At 41.2% G+C, this 17,981-nt stretch overlaps 1 protein-coding gene across 1 annotated transcript in view; it reads right to left on the reverse strand.

Moving 5' to 3' along the window:
- The window catches only part of cpne4a (copine IVa), a gene marked incomplete at both ends in the record, with an annotated part of 402,880 nt that extends 398,772 nt beyond the window's left edge, over positions 1–4,108 (reverse strand). The window contains one exon of the mRNA XM_084336898.1: positions 3,938–4,108. Coding sequence (XP_084193024.1) covers positions 3,938–4,108 — 171 coding nt within the window. The remainder of the gene's footprint in view (positions 1–3,937) is intronic.
- Between the last annotated feature and the right edge of the window lie 13,873 nt (positions 4,109–17,981).

Here is a 17,981-nt window from a genome sequence, read left to right on the forward strand (position 1 = left end):
ACATGAATTATGAGGGAGAATGAGTTGAACAAAGCTGAGAAGTAGCATGAAAAATAAATAAGAATGTTATGAGTGTTTATGTACATAGATAGACCTGGGCCCCGTTCCATGTACCGGGATAACCGAGTTAGCCGGATAACTTTAGCTGGATAACTGTGTTAGCCTGACTTTCCGATTTCATGTACGTGGATTTCCCAAATCACCATGACAACATATCCAAAAGTTTGAGCCTGCTCGAAAGCAGAGTTCAAGTTCAAGTTAGCCTGAACTATCGCCACGCCCCCGCAAAGAAGTGACAGCCCGTTTCCTGAAACTATTCCCACAGTCTACGATCTGCATTATACCATTCTGAATTACGTTTTTGTGCTCCATTCTTCCAGAGGGGGCTTTTGAAATGTAAAATAGACCCAAAATGCTGATATTAAATTCACTTTGTCCTAAATAATGCACGTTATATATACCGTGGCGACGGTGGCGCTCGCTCGTGCGATGTACACATGATGTGGTTATTTTAATTGTAACTGGGATTAAGATGTCTGATGAGATGCGCTGTTTGACGGATTTGAGAAATTGAATGAGCCGTTGACGTCACATTAATGAATGAGGATAAAGAGATAAACTTCATTCAAAACAACGGATATTCTAAACACGGGTCTCTCGTTCATTAATGTATAAACAATGAATTTATCCCATCTGGCCCAGTGGCCCAGCGGTAGTGCTCATGCCTGCCAATTCAGCGACCGGGGTTCAAATCCCCGTGTTTCCAATATGATTTTTTTGAATATAATATTAATGATTATACGCCAAAGTAGCCTGGTTTTAAGTTAAAATATTATAAATCTACATGCATTGAGGATGTCATTCTTTATATAGCTCTCAACGTGCACCAAATTGAATTATTCCTATATTGCAAAAAGAAGGAAAAGACTAGGGCCTTGAACCCCGGTCGTCCGTGTGAAAGTCAAAAGAAGAACCCGTTACACCACAGAGAAGATAAGTAAAAGATTGACTATACATCAATCAATGGGTAAGAGAGCCGTATCGTAATTCTGTATAACAGTTAACTAATAATTTTCGCTAGCAAGATCTCATTTGATTATTCAATCCAGCAGGCAAGTTTAAAGAAATATAATCTGATTGATTGAGGTAATGAGGGACTTAGAATTAGCCTATAGATAACGCATTTAACTTGTCGGCGAGGCGATTGAGCCTATTGCAATCTGTCAATAAAGTCTTAAATCAATTAATCAATCAATGCCGTTGAGAATCAGGGTCTCTGCCATCGATACGTGCTGGCTTTCCACCTAAAACGGGAGCGCGCATCTAGCCTGACTTGAGCCTGACTCTCAAGTCTGGCTTGAGTTAACGAGACTGAATCCTCCTTTGTGAAACAGGAAAATCCCGGCTTTGAACATCGGGTTAACTGAAGCTGGATAATGGACATGTTGATCGACTTAGTTGAACCACGTACATGAAACAGGGCCCTGTACGATAGATTCTGATCAACAATCCCCTGTAGACAGATACACTGTGGTATTGTGGTATTTTCTCTCTCTCTCTCTCTCTCTCTCTCTCTCTCTCTCTCTCTCTCTCTCTCTCTCTCTCTCTCTCTCTCTCTCTCTCTCTCTCTCTCTCCTCAGTACTTATCTCATTTTGTGTTGCTTTCTTTTTTATGATAAAATACTGCCGGTGAACCATCTACACTGATCGTCATCATCGACGACAAGGCCAGAGTTGGTAGTTTCACTCACTAGGCTTGGGTAGCTGCAGCAGGTTATCATGTAGGTGTACTTTCTTAGCATTAGCTTTAGTATCCTTAGCTTAGTTGTAACAGTATAGACAAGTTTCTTGTCCACGTCAGTGTCAGTGTGTGAGCACATCAAGGAGGCAAAAAGGGATGTAATCCTGGTCAGAACGATGGGGCAGACTACACTATATTTGCATTTGTTAGCCATGCTAGCAATCTAAACAATCAATCCATGCCAAAGCTAGATAATTATGTAATAGGTGAAAGACTCCATGGTTTCTCCATAGAGCCCCATTATACTATTAGTCAGGGGAGTGACATGGTTTCGTGCCGTGAAGGAGTGTGCGATCATGGAAGTTGTTGTCTTCATTGTTAACACTTTGAGTGCCAGCCACGGCATAATTCGTTATTTCATGCCAACCGTTGAGTGCCAGCCGATGAGATATGCCGTTTTTTTATCTTAATTTTTTTTATTATCGATTTCCATTCATTTTTCATCAATCTAGCCTCACGTTACCAGTGGGGATCTGTCTGAACTCTAATTGGGAAAAATACCGCCCCTATCGTCTCCCGGATGGTAATGCACGCATTGGAATGGACTCAATGAAAATGGATGAGAAAAAAAAATCCGGAATCCACATTTTACAGGCAAGTAACCCGAGCCGATCTGACTCATTGTGGACCATCAGAACAGCGTGGAATATATATTTCCAGTACCCAGCGTTGGATCAATAAACACGATCGATATTTGGAATGGCGATCAGGAATTGGAATAATATTTTTGGAGAACATCTGATCTGAGGTAAGGAATCTATTTTACCAGTATTGGGATAATCAGAGCTGTTTTCACCTATATATCAACGTGTCCCATATGTGTGTGTGTAGCTGATCAGGAAATAAGATAATAGATTTTTCAGCCCGCTTCTATAGCGTGCATAAGTACACATATACTATCGATAATCTAGCATTTATTTGAAAATGATAACATAAATAGGCCAAAAAATGACAACGTGTTTTGTGTATTCCAGTAAAGGGCGTTTATCACAGAATCTTCTGAAATCTTCTGGAAGTTTCATGAAACTAGCGTTTTTCAAAATGGTATAAAACGGAAATTAACTGATTAAAAAACAATCCGCTTCGACAATGTTGACTGCAAACAAGTCATTGATAAGCGACGGCCATATTAGACACATAGCCATAATTTAAGATATAGTTTATGCGTTCGCAAATATGAGAGCTCTATAATTGAAGTGGATGGCGGCATTCAACAGGTATAGGACACGGAGGCCGGCACTCAAAGTGTTAAAATACACTGCACTTTGCTTTTAGCTAGATTGATAATTCAAATGATGGTTTGAAAGCTATTGGTAAGTAGCAAGAGTTGATAGTAGCTCAAAATAGTTTGCACTGCAAAGCTAATGCTGGTTGGGAAGTGGGAAAAGGGGATATGACACGATTGAGGAGCAACCACAGGATGTCTAGTCTGCCAGAAAGTATAAGAAGAACAAAACCAGGTGGCCGGGTAGCACAGCGGACTAAGCGTCTGTCTACCACCGCAGAGACACTGGTATCGAATCCGGCTGTCAGCGGTGCCTCCGGCTTGACCGGTCGTCATACTGGCACAATGTCAGCGGGAGGGAAGCCGGTGGGTGGTAATCTGGTCGTTGTAAACAGCGACTCCTACAGGTCGGTCAGGGCGCCTGCACAGCGAGGGAGGGAAATGGTGAAGGTAGTGTGACCTCCCACGCGTTACACTTCACCAATGAGAGTCCTCGCTGCCAGGTGAAAAGAGGCTACTGGCTGTCTCCTATGTATCGGAGGAAGCATGTGATAGACTTCAGGGCTCCCTAGACCAACCAGTGGGGGGCACATGTACGCAACGACCAGGAAGGGGAGGGGGGAATTGGCGTAACGACTAAATTGGGATGGGAGGAAAAATACAGGAAGAAGAGAACCACAGAACACGCTCTGTGTTCTTGATTAAACACACAGATTTCTCAAGGTTTGAACATTGTTGGAAACATTTGGGATAATGTAAGTACACAACTCGACAACATACAGTATAACATAGGTGTAGTCATTCTTAGACGGTTGTGGACATGTTACATACTACATCTTTAACAGAAAAACAATGCTAAGTCCCTTTAAAGTTGATGGTTTTTGATTGTGTGTGTGCGTGGTGTGACCGACCTCTAGCCACTGTCCATGGGACTGCATTTTGATGAGGACGCAGGGGTCCGGCTTGGACAGGGCATCGCGGTCCGAGATGCCTTTGCAGGCGATGCGCAGCTCCACCTTCGTCAGGCACGGGCTGTTGAATAATCCCAGCGAGTTGGCGGCAGACTCATAGATGTCACTCATCGTTTGCACGGGACAGGAATTCTGCAATAAAAAAAGTTTTAAAAGGTATTTTGAAAATGTTTAAAGGTGTTGAGACTATGAGTGTTGACGTTAGGGATGAAGTGGTCAGAGTCAGCCAGAGTCAGAGCCAGTCAGTGAGAGTCATTCAGAGTCAGTCAGAGCCAGAGTCAGAGTCAGAGTCAGAATCAGAATCAGTCAGAGCCAGAGTCAGAGTCAGTGAGAGTCATTCAGAGTCAGTCAGAGCCAGAGTCAGAGTCAGTGAGAGTCATTCAGAGTCAGTCAGAGCCAGAGTCAGAGTCAGAGTCAGAATCAGAATCAGTCAGAGCCAGAGTCAGAGTCAGTGAGAGTCAGTCAGAGCCAGAGTCAGAGTCAGAATCAGAATCAGTCAGAGCCAGAGTCAGAGTCAGTGAGAGTCATTCAGAGTCAGTCAGATACAGAGTCAAGGCCAGAGTCAGAGTCAGAGTCAGAGTAAGAGTCAGAGTCAGAATCAGTCAGAGTCAGAATCAGTCAGAGTCAGAGCCAGAGTCAGAGTCAGAGTCAGAATCAGTCAGAGTCAGAGCCAGAGTCAGAGTCAGAGTCAGAGCCAGAGTCAGAGCCAGAGTCAGAGCCAGAGTCAGAGCCAGTGAGAGTCATTCAGAGTCAGAGCCAGAGCCAGAGTCAGAGTCAGAGCCAGAATCAGAGTCAGAGTCAGAGTCAGAGTCAGAATCAGAATCAGAGTCAGAGTCAGAGCCAGAGTCAGAGTCAGAGTCAGAGTCAGAGCCAGAGTCAGAGCCAGAGCCAGAGTCAGAGCCAGAGTCAGAGTCAGAGTCAGAGTCAGAGTCAGAGCCAGAGTCAGAGTCAGAGTCAGAGTCAGAGTCAGAGTCAGAATCAGAGCCAGAGCCAGAGTCAGAGTCAGAGTCAGAGTCAGAGTCAGAGCCAGAGCCAGAGTCAGAGTCAGAGTCAGAGTCAGAGTCAGAGCCAGAGTCAGAGTCAGAGCCAGAGTCAGAGTCAGAGTCAGAATCAGAATCAGAGTCAGAGCCAGAGTTAGAGCCAGAGTCAGTGAGAGTCAGAGCCAGAGTCAGAGTCAGAATCAGAATCAGAGTTAGAGCCAGAGTCAGTGAGAGTCAGAGTCAGAGCCAGAGTCAGAGTCTATCGGACATATAAGCCTGCTATTCTATATTCTATAATAATATTTCAAATTGCATTGGTACGGATGGGAGAACCCAAAATAATTTTTTGCATGGTGTTATTCACTGTCAAAGATGCAAGGAAAAATCATAATTCATATTCTCCTTTGTTTCATCACAAAGGAGTAATAGACACAATATTTCTGACACTGGGAATACATTCACTGAGGTCCATAGATGTCCCTAGATACCAAGAACATGCAAATGGACCTTGTAGAAGTGGAGCAATATTCCATTTACTTAGGTGTGTATTTTAGGCGGATTTTCAGAAAATAGGGCTCCGGGCTTAAGAGGTTAAGGCACTCGCGATTCTCCAGAAAAGCCCAAAATCATGCGCTATTCAGAAAATGGTTGAAATGGAGATATTGGCCATTTTTATAATTTTTTTAATACATGTTTTTGTAGATTTTTATTGCGTTTTTACTACCGGGCAGTCCGGTAGAGAGAGAGGGAGAGGAGGAAATGGGAGACAGAGCAAGGGAAGACATTCTGCAAAGAACGCTGGGTCCGGGAATCGAACCCGGGTCGGCCGTGCCGCGACGCAGCGCGTTACCTGGTTCAACTTGGGCGCCCTGATATTGGCAATTTTGAGTGCTTTGAGATGTTATCTATATGTCTCCTTATTTCCAAAACATAATACTACTTGTAAGTATGTTCATTCTTGTTAGATTGTACAGCTGTTTTTCCCCACAGTCTATCAAAGAACTACAATGTCGAGGGGAGGAGGAGTTACATTTCGGGGGGGGGGGGGGGCAGTACTTTGTTGGCGGTGTGAAAATATGCCGAGAAACATTCATATGTTTGGAACCGTTTGTGTTAAATTGAATCTGAATCGGGAGATGATCTTATCTCCGTCACAATTGAAATAGTATTTCTCCGTCGCACAAAAACTGGCTGGCAGTCGCATTGAATAATCTACTCCAGTACGCGCTCCCCAAGTTTGTAAACTTGCGCATAACGGAGTATAGAGAGATGGCTCTATAGCAGAGGTCCCCAACCATCGGGTCGCGGACCGGTACCTGGCCGTGGATCATTTGGTACCAGGCCGCAAAGAAAGAATAAAGTTGTTTAAAAGGGAATGTCTTTTATTTTCATTTGTCTTCCGGGTATTTTACTTAAAAAAATTGCCACTTCCGCTCGTGCCTCCTCACTGTTTTTCGTAAAATAAGTCTCCTGCCATAATGCTCCCATTCGCGTAATTCACTCACAGCTCTGGCTGTGGTTGTAAGAGACATGCTTATAATCAGGTTTTTATGCACCTGAGTCTCCCGAACACATAGAGACAATGCACATACATACGCTGAGCTATGGTAACTAGGCATTGTCCAACTAACACCTCTCCCGAAGGCCAGTTTAATAGGCCATATTAATTTGCACATGTATGAGTCTATTCACATTAAGCACATTAAGCAGAAGCAGCCATTTTTATGTGCACCAGCAATTACGCGGAAGATACTGTAGGCCTGTGAACTCTAGCACACCGTTACAGTAGGCCATATTAATTTGCACATGTAAGAGTCTATTCACATTAAGCACATTAAGCAGAATGCACTTTAAACACTTTAACATTACACCATATATTTTGCTTTGCACTACATTTTTACCTCATTTAAGTTGTGTATTGTAGGAGTGCGGTAATAATAGCACAGACAGTCGTTTTCCTATGCTAAACAAAACTGATTTATTACACACTCTATTGTTGCACTAACAACATTTCCAATCCTCTTTCATTAGTCTCTCTTAAGCTACATCATCCCCCGCTAAGAGTCACAGGAGATGTAGTATATAACAGTCCTTCCATGTAGGCTAGAACGCCGTGAATTATGACTCAGCCACTACAGTATAATGTATTTTCTATAGTGTTTGGTCTTTTACTTTTTTACTCTTATGGTATGATTTATCTGAGCTATTGTTAATACAGGTCAGATTTATTTTATTTTATTTTAACATGAATATATTCACATTAGACTCGGAGGTGTTAAGTGGGGAGGGGTTAAATGGGGAGGGGGGTTACAGTAAAATAGCAGTGAGTTCTTTTGAGGCCCCATGGCTCTCAAATGGGTATTGTGTTAGTGCAGTGTTTCTCAAAGTGGGGGGCATGACAGGGGGGCCTGAGATTTATAAAAAAAAAAAAAAAAAAAAAAAATTGATTACAGAAAATTATCACTAAAGTGCTATCTGTTGCAGCTGCACTGTTCTCCATGAAAATACCATTTCTCAAAATCTGAAAATCATTATTTAATTAATAAAACACAGAAAAGGATCACCAAGTTACTCTGGATAAAAAAAACCTTTACAGACAACATTGAGACAAAGCTTCCTGACACATCTCCATCCAAACTCAGGCGCACCGAACTATCTGAACAATGTCACACGGTCGAAAAGGGCGCTCGTCTATTGGGCAGTGGAAATGTGTGTGTGGCTGCAAGCCTGTGTGTGCGTGCGCGCGCGTGTGTGTGTGTGTCTGTGTGTGGACTGCGAGCCCTCCAGATCAGCGGAGGCGAGTATTGACGTGGCATTGATCCATTGATCCAATGCCGTGCGCCTCGGTAATAATAATAAGCCGCGTTTTTTCTTCCTTCTTCCCAAGATGCACAGTTAGATAGATAGATAGATAGATAGATAGATAGATAGATAGATAGATAGATAGATAGATAGATAGATAGATAGATAGATAGATAGATAGATAGATAGATAGATAGATAGATAGATAGATAGATAGATAGATAGATAGATAGATAGATAGATAGATAGATAGATAGATAGATAGATAGATAGATAGATAGATAGATGCAGTGTGCTTGTTTTGCAGTGAGTGCTGTGAGCAGTGGTAATAATAATCACTTCCTATATTTGGTTCGCGTTTGGTCCGATGAAGCGAACCGAGACCGACGTTTTCAGGCGGACCAGAGTTCGCCTGTTTGGTCCGACGCGCATTCACACAAACCCGAAAAACCGGACTATCGAATTCTGGTCCGAAAGTCTGGACCAAACAGCCCCTGTGTGAAAGCGACCTGAGAGTGTGGTGCTGAGTACCAAGTATCTCATGATGCAGCAGTTAAGGTGTTGATACCATTCAGCACCACATACAGTATCTGTGTGAAGCTGGCTTTTCATCTATGACAGCTCTGAAAACAAAATATAGGGCCAATTTGAAAGGTCACGATATTGGTGTTATTTCAATCAATTTAAACATGGCCCATTTCATGACTATTTTGTTGGGGCGAGGGGGGGGGGGGGGGGCCCAAAATATTTTGGTCCGCCAAAGGGGGGCCTGACAGAAAAAGTTTGAGAAGCACTGTGTTAGTGTCATGGTTCATAAAACATAGATTGAAAAGTATCCGCCCGATTTGTACAAGTGAAAAAATAATTGAAGCTTGCCTAACAAGACTCCATTATCTGTGGCTGGTCACAGATTATCCCAGACCTGGGCACTGAGAGTAAATATAACCAAAACTAAAGTTATGATATTCCAAAAAAGACCCAGCCTACAACAACACAAATTCATCCTAGACACAATTGTCCTCGAACACACAAAAAATCTCGGCCTAAACATCAGTGCTACAGGGAACTTCAACCAAGCTGTGAACAACCTGAGAGACAAAGCAAGAAGGGCTTTTTATTCTATCAAAAGGAACATCAAGCTAGACATTCCAATTCAAATCTGGCTCAAAATATTAGACTCTGTCATAGAACCCATTTCTCTGTATGGTTGCGAGGTCTGGGGCCCACTTGCAAACCAAGATTTCACAAAATGGGACAAACACCAAATTGAGACTTTAGCAAATCCATTCTGCACACCCAAGGGAAAACACCAAAAAATGCATGCAGAGCAGAACTAGGAAGATACCCACTAATTATCAAAATCATCATTTAAGCATTTCAATTCTATAATCACCTAAAAGAAAGTGACCCAGACATACTCCATAACAAAGCCCTCACCTACAGAGAGACCCTAGAGCATAGGTGTCAAACTCACGGCCCGCGGGCCAAATCCGGCCCGCCACGTCATTTGATGTGGCCCCCCAAGAGCTCAGGTAAAAACATTTTTTTTTTTTTTTTTTTTTTACATTAATATTGGGTTAAAAAATAGCAGTGTTCAAATAATTGTGGGTTAATGCGTTAATAAAGCTTTAACTTTGACAGCCTTAGTTATTACACATTCTTACACATACATGTATGTTGAACATCTGAGGTAACAAAGGAAAAAAGCCAAAAGCACTTACTCCTCAGACATTCTTTGACAATTTTACAGCCCAAAATACAAAAAAGATCCAGGCGGAATAGGTAACAAAGGGTTGAAGAAATATTGTCTGAACTGTCAGATGCAAACTGGCTGTGTGACATAACCGAGCATCTCGCTCAATTGAATAAGAAGCTGTAGGGACGCAAACAAGTCCCACCCAAAACTTGACCAATATAGTTGTGAACTGAGACAACCCTTATTTTGTTATTTTTGAGTACAGTTACAGTTGTGTGTTCATGCAGACACATAATAGCAATTTCATTACGAATTGAAAATGGGGGACCCTGATGTAAACAAGTCGAAAGTCTTTCTCTGGTCTGCATCCCCTTAACAATTGTGTGTATTGAGCTGTACTGTACTGTACCCATTCTGCAATCTGTTAATTAAAGTTAATTAAACTATCTTCCATTAGTTGGATGTATGGCCTCTGCAAGGTTGTGTGCAGCCATTTGTTTTTGTAACATCTGCTACATCTGTCCCACGTTTTCTTTGCAGCTCACAGTTGTTAGTTCTGCCCCTCTTGACTGTGACAAAAAGGTTTTGAACAAACTTAATGTCATAGCTTGTATTTGATGATATTCTTCTTTGTTATTTACTTGAATGGTTTGATCATTGATTGGTGGAGTAATATGGGGTTCTGATAAACTAAAATTATTTGTTAAAATAACATAAGCTAACATATATTTTTACATTTATGCAAATGAATATGCAATATGTATAACTTGAATAAGTAATAAATACAGAAACACCATGTTTAACAATATGTAAATGTGTAGCTACATTTATTTTACATTACATTAACATTTATACGGTCTTTGGCCCTTTGAGGGCAACCATAATGCTGATGTGGCCCTCTGTGAAAATGAGTTTGACACCCCTGCCCTAGAGAGATGCCCACTCAGCTAGATGGTTCTGGGACTCTGCTCACAAAACACAAGCAGAGCCACCAGACAGAGACCACACTGGACTAAACCAAATTATAAGAAAACAAAAGGAAATCTATCTGACACATTGGAAATAATCAACCCAAAACCAGAGCAAATTGGAATGCTATTTGGCCCTAAACAGAGAGTACACAGTGGCAGAATACCTGAGCACTGTGACTGATCCAAATCTAAGAAGATCCTTGATAGGTACAGATTCAGCGAGCATAGCCTAGCCATCGAGAAAGGCTGCCATAGGCAGACCATGGCTCCCAAGAGAAGACAGACTGTGCACTCACTGCACACAAGAAGAGGTGTAAACTTCTTAACAACCTGCCCACTATACCAAGACATCAGAGACATATACTTCCCACAAATTGCAAACACCCAAAGAGACTTTGAAAACATGGCAAATAACTCAAAACTCCCATACCTACTAGGAGAAATACAAGAATGTGCAAACACAGCAGTAAGATTTGTGAGCTGCTGTGACAAGAAAAGGACATCCAACGGAATACAACCACCATAAAGACTGTCAATCACACAAAAGAAATCCTTCTGTACTGTACTGATTTCTTCGGATTTCTCTGTTTAATTGTTTTGCTTTGTTTGGCTTTGGCAATGTAAACGTATTTTTCCCATGTCAATAAAGCCCCATTGAATTGAAAAATGTTATATATAGAGAGAGAGAGAGAGAGAGAGAGAGAGAGAGAGAGAGAGAGAGAGAGAGAGAGAGAGAGAGAGAGAGAGAGAGAGAGAGAGAGAGAGAGAGAGAGAAATACACACAGTAAAGCACCCCCCAAAATAATTCCATTGATGTGCCCTTTCTTTTTGGGTGGCCCAAAATGTCTGTGCATGTCCCTGTCTGCACCCTTATGCTTCACTTGGCTCTGGAAGATATGCATTACAGCAGAAACCTCTTATGCCTTTCACTTGCACACACGCACACACACACACACACACACACATATACACACACACATACACACATACATACATACATACATACATACATACATACATACATACATACATACATACATACATACATACATACATACATACATACATACATACATACATACATACATACACACACACACACACACACATACACACACACACACACACACACATGCACGCGCACACACACACACACGCGCACACACACACACACATATTGTATACACTATTCCGGAGAGCCATGGTGTGAAAAGTGCATCATTACAGTACATCACATCCACTATCAAGCATCATCTTGGAGGACTCTGGATTCATTGACTTGCATGAGCTTCAGATATGAAATCCCACCCACTGACACATAAATACACATGAGGCTACACTGACACACACTAACGACCACACATACAGACCAACACTACTAGCATGGAAATACTTACTTATTATTATTTTGGGGGGTGCTTTACTGTGTATCTCTCTCTCTCTCTCTCTCTCTCTCTCTCTCTCTCTCTCTCTCTCTCTCTCTCTCTCTCTCTGTCTCTCTCTCTCTCTCTCTCACTCTCACCTCCCACACACATGAACACGCACGTCACATGTCGCACACACCACCACTATAGCAGCATGTTCTTGTTTCTTTTATTCTTTTATTACAGATCCCCATTAGTCATCACCGCAGCAACAACTAGTCTTCCTGGGGTCCACACACAACAAAAACAGTACATACATACATAACATTATAGTAGCATACATTAAAAAATATATTCCAATATTCCTACATACAAATTATTCCAAATAGCATTACAGTACACAAACAGAGTATCAGATCACAGAAAATACAATAAAAGGGATTAAACTCTGACAGTCATATCTTTACAGTGTAAACTACAGTATCTGTGTTTTTCTTTAATGTAAACTAATTTCTTTTTCTCTCAATGCTCTTTTCAAATTATTTTTAAAACGTATCTTACTGGTTATCTGAGTAAGATGTACTGGCAGTTTATTCCAATATGACATGGCTCTATATAACACAGTTTTCTTTGCTGCATTGGTTTTTGGTAGTAGCAGTGTGAACGTTTCCCTACAGGCATGCCTAGTGCCATACTTGTGTCGATCATGTGTACATGTTAGCTGTGAATACAAACAGATAGGTTCTCTTGAGATATTCCTCATGAACAAGATCAGCCTGCAATCCAGTCTGTCTTCCACCTTCAACTGTTAACTGTCATGTTAACTTCTGGTGTGATTATTGAGCTCATACTGTATATCTCAACGTAGCCGAGAGTGGTTGGTTGAGGAAACATTAGGTGGAGGGAACATTAGGTGGAGGGAACATTAGATTGAGGGAACATTAGGTTGAGGAAGCATTAGGTGGAGGGAACATTAGGTGGAGGGAACATTAGGTGGAGGGAACATTAGATTGAGGGAACATTAGGTTGAGGAAGCATTAGCAAAAGGGAACATTGGACTGAGGGAACAGGGTTGAGGAAACAGGGCTGAGGGAACAAAAAAAAAATCTAACCCTAACTAACCATACTGTCATGCACTTGTCCTAATAAACTAACCTACACAAACAGTACTGTATTTGCAAATCTGGTATGTCATAAATGTATAGATGTAGCAGTACTGACTATCTGTATGTCATGTATGTCATATATGTCCTGATGAATTGAAAATGGGGGACCCTGATGTAAACAAGACGAAAGTCTTTCTCTGGTCTGCATCCCCTTAACAATTGTGTGTATTGAGCTGTACTGTATTGTACCCATTCTGCAATCTGTTAATTAATAAAGTTTTCAATCAATCAATCAATCACTGTAGCACTCAACACTTTGATGAACATTGTTACTCAGCTGATAGAGTTGTGCCCTTCCTGATGGCTTGTCGTACAGAACTTGTAAGTCGCTTTGGATAAAAGCGTCAGCTAAATGACTAAATGTAAATGTAAATGTGAGGGAACATAAGGCAGACATCCAGTGGACCTGCTAATTAGAAGTTTGTAGTACCACTTGTAATTTTCATCAATTAATCCAAAACCGATTGCTTTGAAATTTGTATATTACTTTGGAATTAGTGGTATCCCAGTACCACCTGGCCACAAAACACTTTTTTTCAACATCCTTGTAATATTGCAAAGGAGTGAGTTCCAATGTATGGCTAATTTGGAACCAACTAATCCCAATTAAAAATTCAAGGCTGTGCAGTCAATGCAACACATTGCTTTCATTTAATTTCAAACCTTTCCCTCAGTTACAATGAATGAATGAATGAATGAATGAATGAATGAATGAATGAATGAATGAAAAGTTTATTAACAGATTGCAGAATGGGTACAGTACAGTACAGCTCAATACATACAATTGTTAAGAGGATGCAGACCTGAGAAAGACTTTCGTCTTGTTTCCATCAGGGTCCCCCATTTTCAATTCATCATAATGTACAATCACGGCGAGTGTACATACAGAAATTAGAAAAAAACATATAAAATCACACAGCATATAAAATCATAACAATAAGACAACAAGATGAGGCAAAAAGCAATTAAAACACATACAACTTGATTGACAAAGGTTGGATGTTGACAGAATCAGGCTATGGGGCGACAATAATGTGGTCAAGAGGCATGGTTTCTATCTTTAGCCTTTGGCGTGGTTTATTTCATTCACATGGTTAAACAGCAGCACATGAGTCCTTCTCTCCGTGAGAGGTAGGTGGGGAAGAAGAGATAGAGGGGGAGGAGACATCTCTTTTTATACTCGCCACCTGGTGGTATCATGAGTGGCTCCGCCTAGAGCCCTCTATTGGAAACAGTTATATATGCAGTTAGACAGTTACTAGCAATCCTACATAGAACCTCTAACTTTAACATTGGAGATCAAGGTTTTAAACTCTGCAACAGAGAGTGCAGGGGAGAATCTCAAGCTTTAAGTACTGTTAAAGGGCATCATAATTAAATGCAGATTTATCCTGTTCTGAGCATACTCAGGGGACGTTAACTCATTGACCGCCGGGAATTAGTCGGGCCCCGTTCTAGCACTGCCACGCTTTAAAAGATAGGAGTGCGTCACCTTGTTTGTAGAGCTATAACTATATTCTATATTATAACTATGGATACAATACTATGCCCCATTTGACATCACCTATCTATCGTTCAATATGTGAAAAAGAATAAATTTCTTCATCCATATGTTCCTGTGTTATACCGTGGTGAATATAAGTATGGTTGTACCGTGGTCTGGGGTAATTCCCTGAAGGGCTGAGTAATAGCCTTATACGTCAATTCTAGTATAAACGTTGCCGTTTCTTGCCTGTACAGTACACGCTATTATTCCCAAATCAAATCTATATCATAGGTATTATGTTTCATCATCGTTTCTGATTATTTGATTACCAGTAACGGCATTCGTATTGAACACTAAAAAACGCTTATCAGCCCGATCGGTATAAAAGCATTGCACGATCAAGCAAAAATGTACGTCAAATAGTCCTTACCTGTGATCGGGAGTATTCCAAAAATAATATTCCAATTGTTTGATCGCCATCTGGTACATCTGATGTCCATTTGATCCACGACATAACCCACCACAACATATGGATCGGGGATATTTGACGCACCAGGAGAACCGCTAGACTGGCCCGACAAGGAAAAGTGAGCCCGGTGACATTTGACCATTGCACAGGCCAAGATACAAGGTTTCAAAGGGTGCTCGATACGGCCATCTAGCTGGATGCAGCCGGTATTGCACTTTGGCGATCTCAGTCTCATTCCCTATGGTAACACCAAGGTCCCTGGATGAATAATGAATACAAATATCAAATCAATCAATATCAAATAACGATATTTGGTTCGCGTTTGGTCCGATGAAGCGAACCGAGACCGACGTTTTCAGGCGGACCAGAGTTCGCCTGTTTGGTCCGACGCGCATTCACACAAACCCGAAAAACCGGACTATCGAATTCTGGTCCGAAAGTCTGGACCAAACAGCCCCTGTGTGAAAGCGACCTGAGAGTGTGGTGCTGAGTACCAAGTATCTCATGATGCAGCAGTTAAGGTGTTGATACCATTCAGCACCACATACAGTATCTGTGTGAAGCTGGCTTTTCATCTATGACAGCTCTGAAAACAAAATATAGGGCCAATTTGAAAGGTCACGATATTGGTGTTATTTCAATCAATTTAAACATGGCCCATTTCATGACTATTTTGTTGGGGCGAGGGGGGGGGGGGGGCCCAAAATATTTTGGTCCGCCAAAGGGGGGCCTGACAGAAAAAGTTTGAGAAGCACTGTGTTAGTGTCATGGTTCATAAAACATAGATTGAAAAGTATCCGCCCGATTTGTACAAGTGAAAAAATAATTGAAGCTTGCCTAACAAGACTCCATTATCTGTGGCTGGTCACAGATTATCCCAGACCTGGGCACTGAGAGTAAATATAACCAAAACTAAAGTTATGATATTCCAAAAAAGACCCAGCCTACAACAACACAAATTCATCCTAGACACAATTGTCCTCGAACACACAAAAAATCTCGGCCTAAACATCAGTGCTACAGGGAACTTCAACCAAGCTGTGAACAACCTGAGAGACAAAGCAAGAAGGGCTTTTTATTCTATCAAAAGGAACATCAAGCTAGACATTCCAATTCAAATCTGGCTCAAAATATTAGACTCTGTCATAGAACCCATTTCTCTGTATGGTTGCGAGGTCTGGGGCCCACTTGCAAACCAAGATTTCACAAAATGGGACAAACACCAAATTGAGACTTTAGCAAATCCATTCTGCACACCCAAGGGAAAACACCAAAAAATGCATGCAGAGCAGAACTAGGAAGATACCCACTAATTATCAAAATCATCATTTAAGCATTTCAATTCTATAATCACCTAAAAGAAAGTGACCCAGACATACTCCATAACAAAGCCCTCACCTACAGAGAGACCCTAGAGCATAGGTGTCAAACTCACGGCCCGCGGGCCAAATCCGGCCCGCCACGTCATTTGATGTGGCCCCCCAAGAGCTCAGGTAAAAACATTTTATTTTTTTTTTTTTTTTTACATTAATATTGGGTTAAAAAATAGCAGTGTTCAAATAATTGTGGGTTAATGCGTTAATAAAGCTTTAACTTTGACAGCCTTAGTTATTACACATTCTTACACATACATGTATGTTGAACATCTGAGGTAACAAAGGAAAAAAGCCAAAAGCACTTACTCCTCAGACATTCTTTGACAATTTTACAGCCCAAAATACAAAAAAGATCCAGGCGGAATAGGTAACAAAGGGTTGAAGAAATATTGTCTGAACTGTCAGATGCAAACTGGCTGTGTGACATAACCGAGCATCTCGCTCAATTGAATAAGAAGCTGTAGGGACGCAAACAAGTCCCACCCAAAACTTGACCAATATAGTTGTGAACTGAGACAACCCTTATTTTGTTATTTTTGAGTACAGTTACAGTTGTGTGTTCATGCAGACACATAATAGCAATTTCATTACGAATTGAAAATGGGGGACCCTGATGTAAACAAGTCGAAAGTCTTTCTCTGGTCTGCATCCCCTTAACAATTGTGTGTATTGAGCTGTACTGTACTGTACCCATTCTGCAATCTGTTAATTAAAGTTAATTAAACTATCTTCCATTAGTTGGATGTATGGCCTCTGCAAGGTTGTGTGCAGCCATTTGTTTTTGTAACATCTGCTACATCTGTCCCACGTTTTCTTTGCAGCTCACAGTTGTTAGTTCTGCCCCTCTTGACTGTGACAAAAAGGTTTTGAACAAACTTAATGTCATAGCTTGTATTTGATGATATTCTTCTTTGTTATTTACTTGAATGGTTTGATCATTGATTGGTGGAGTAATATGGGGTTCTGATAAACTAAAATTATTTGTTAAAATAACATAAGCTAACATATATTTTTACATTTATGCAAATGAATATGCAATATGTATAACTTGAATAAGTAATAAATACAGAAACACCATGTTTAACAATATGTAAATGTGTAGCTACATTTATTTTACATTACATTAACATTTATACGGTCTTTGGCCCTTTGAGGGCAACCATAATGCTGATGTGGCCCTCTGTGAAAATGAGTTTGACACCCCTGCCCTAGAGAGATGCCCACTCAGCTAGATGGTTCTGGGACTCTGCTCACAAAACACAAGCAGAGCCACCAGACAGAGACCACACTGGACTAAACCAAATTATAAGAAAACAAAAGGAAATCTATCTGACACATTGGAAATAATCAACCCAAAACCAGAGCAAATTGGAATGCTATTTGGCCCTAAACAGAGAGTACACAGTGGCAGAATACCTGAGCACTGTGACTGATCCAAATCTAAGAAGATCCTTGATAGGTACAGATTCAGCGAGCATAGCCTAGCCATCGAGAAAGGCTGCCATAGGCAGACCATGGCTCCCAAGAGAAGACAGACTGTGCACTCACTGCACACAAGAAGAGGTGTAAACTTCTTAACAACCTGCCCACTATACCAAGACATCAGAGACATATACTTCCCACAAATTGCAAACACCCAAAGAGACTTTGAAAACATGGCAAATAACTCAAAAC

The sequence above is a fragment of the Notolepis coatsorum genome (assembly GCF_963971535.1).
Source record: "Notolepis coatsorum genome assembly, chromosome: 19".
Lineage (NCBI taxonomy): Eukaryota > Metazoa > Chordata > Actinopteri > Aulopiformes > Paralepididae > Notolepis > Notolepis coatsorum.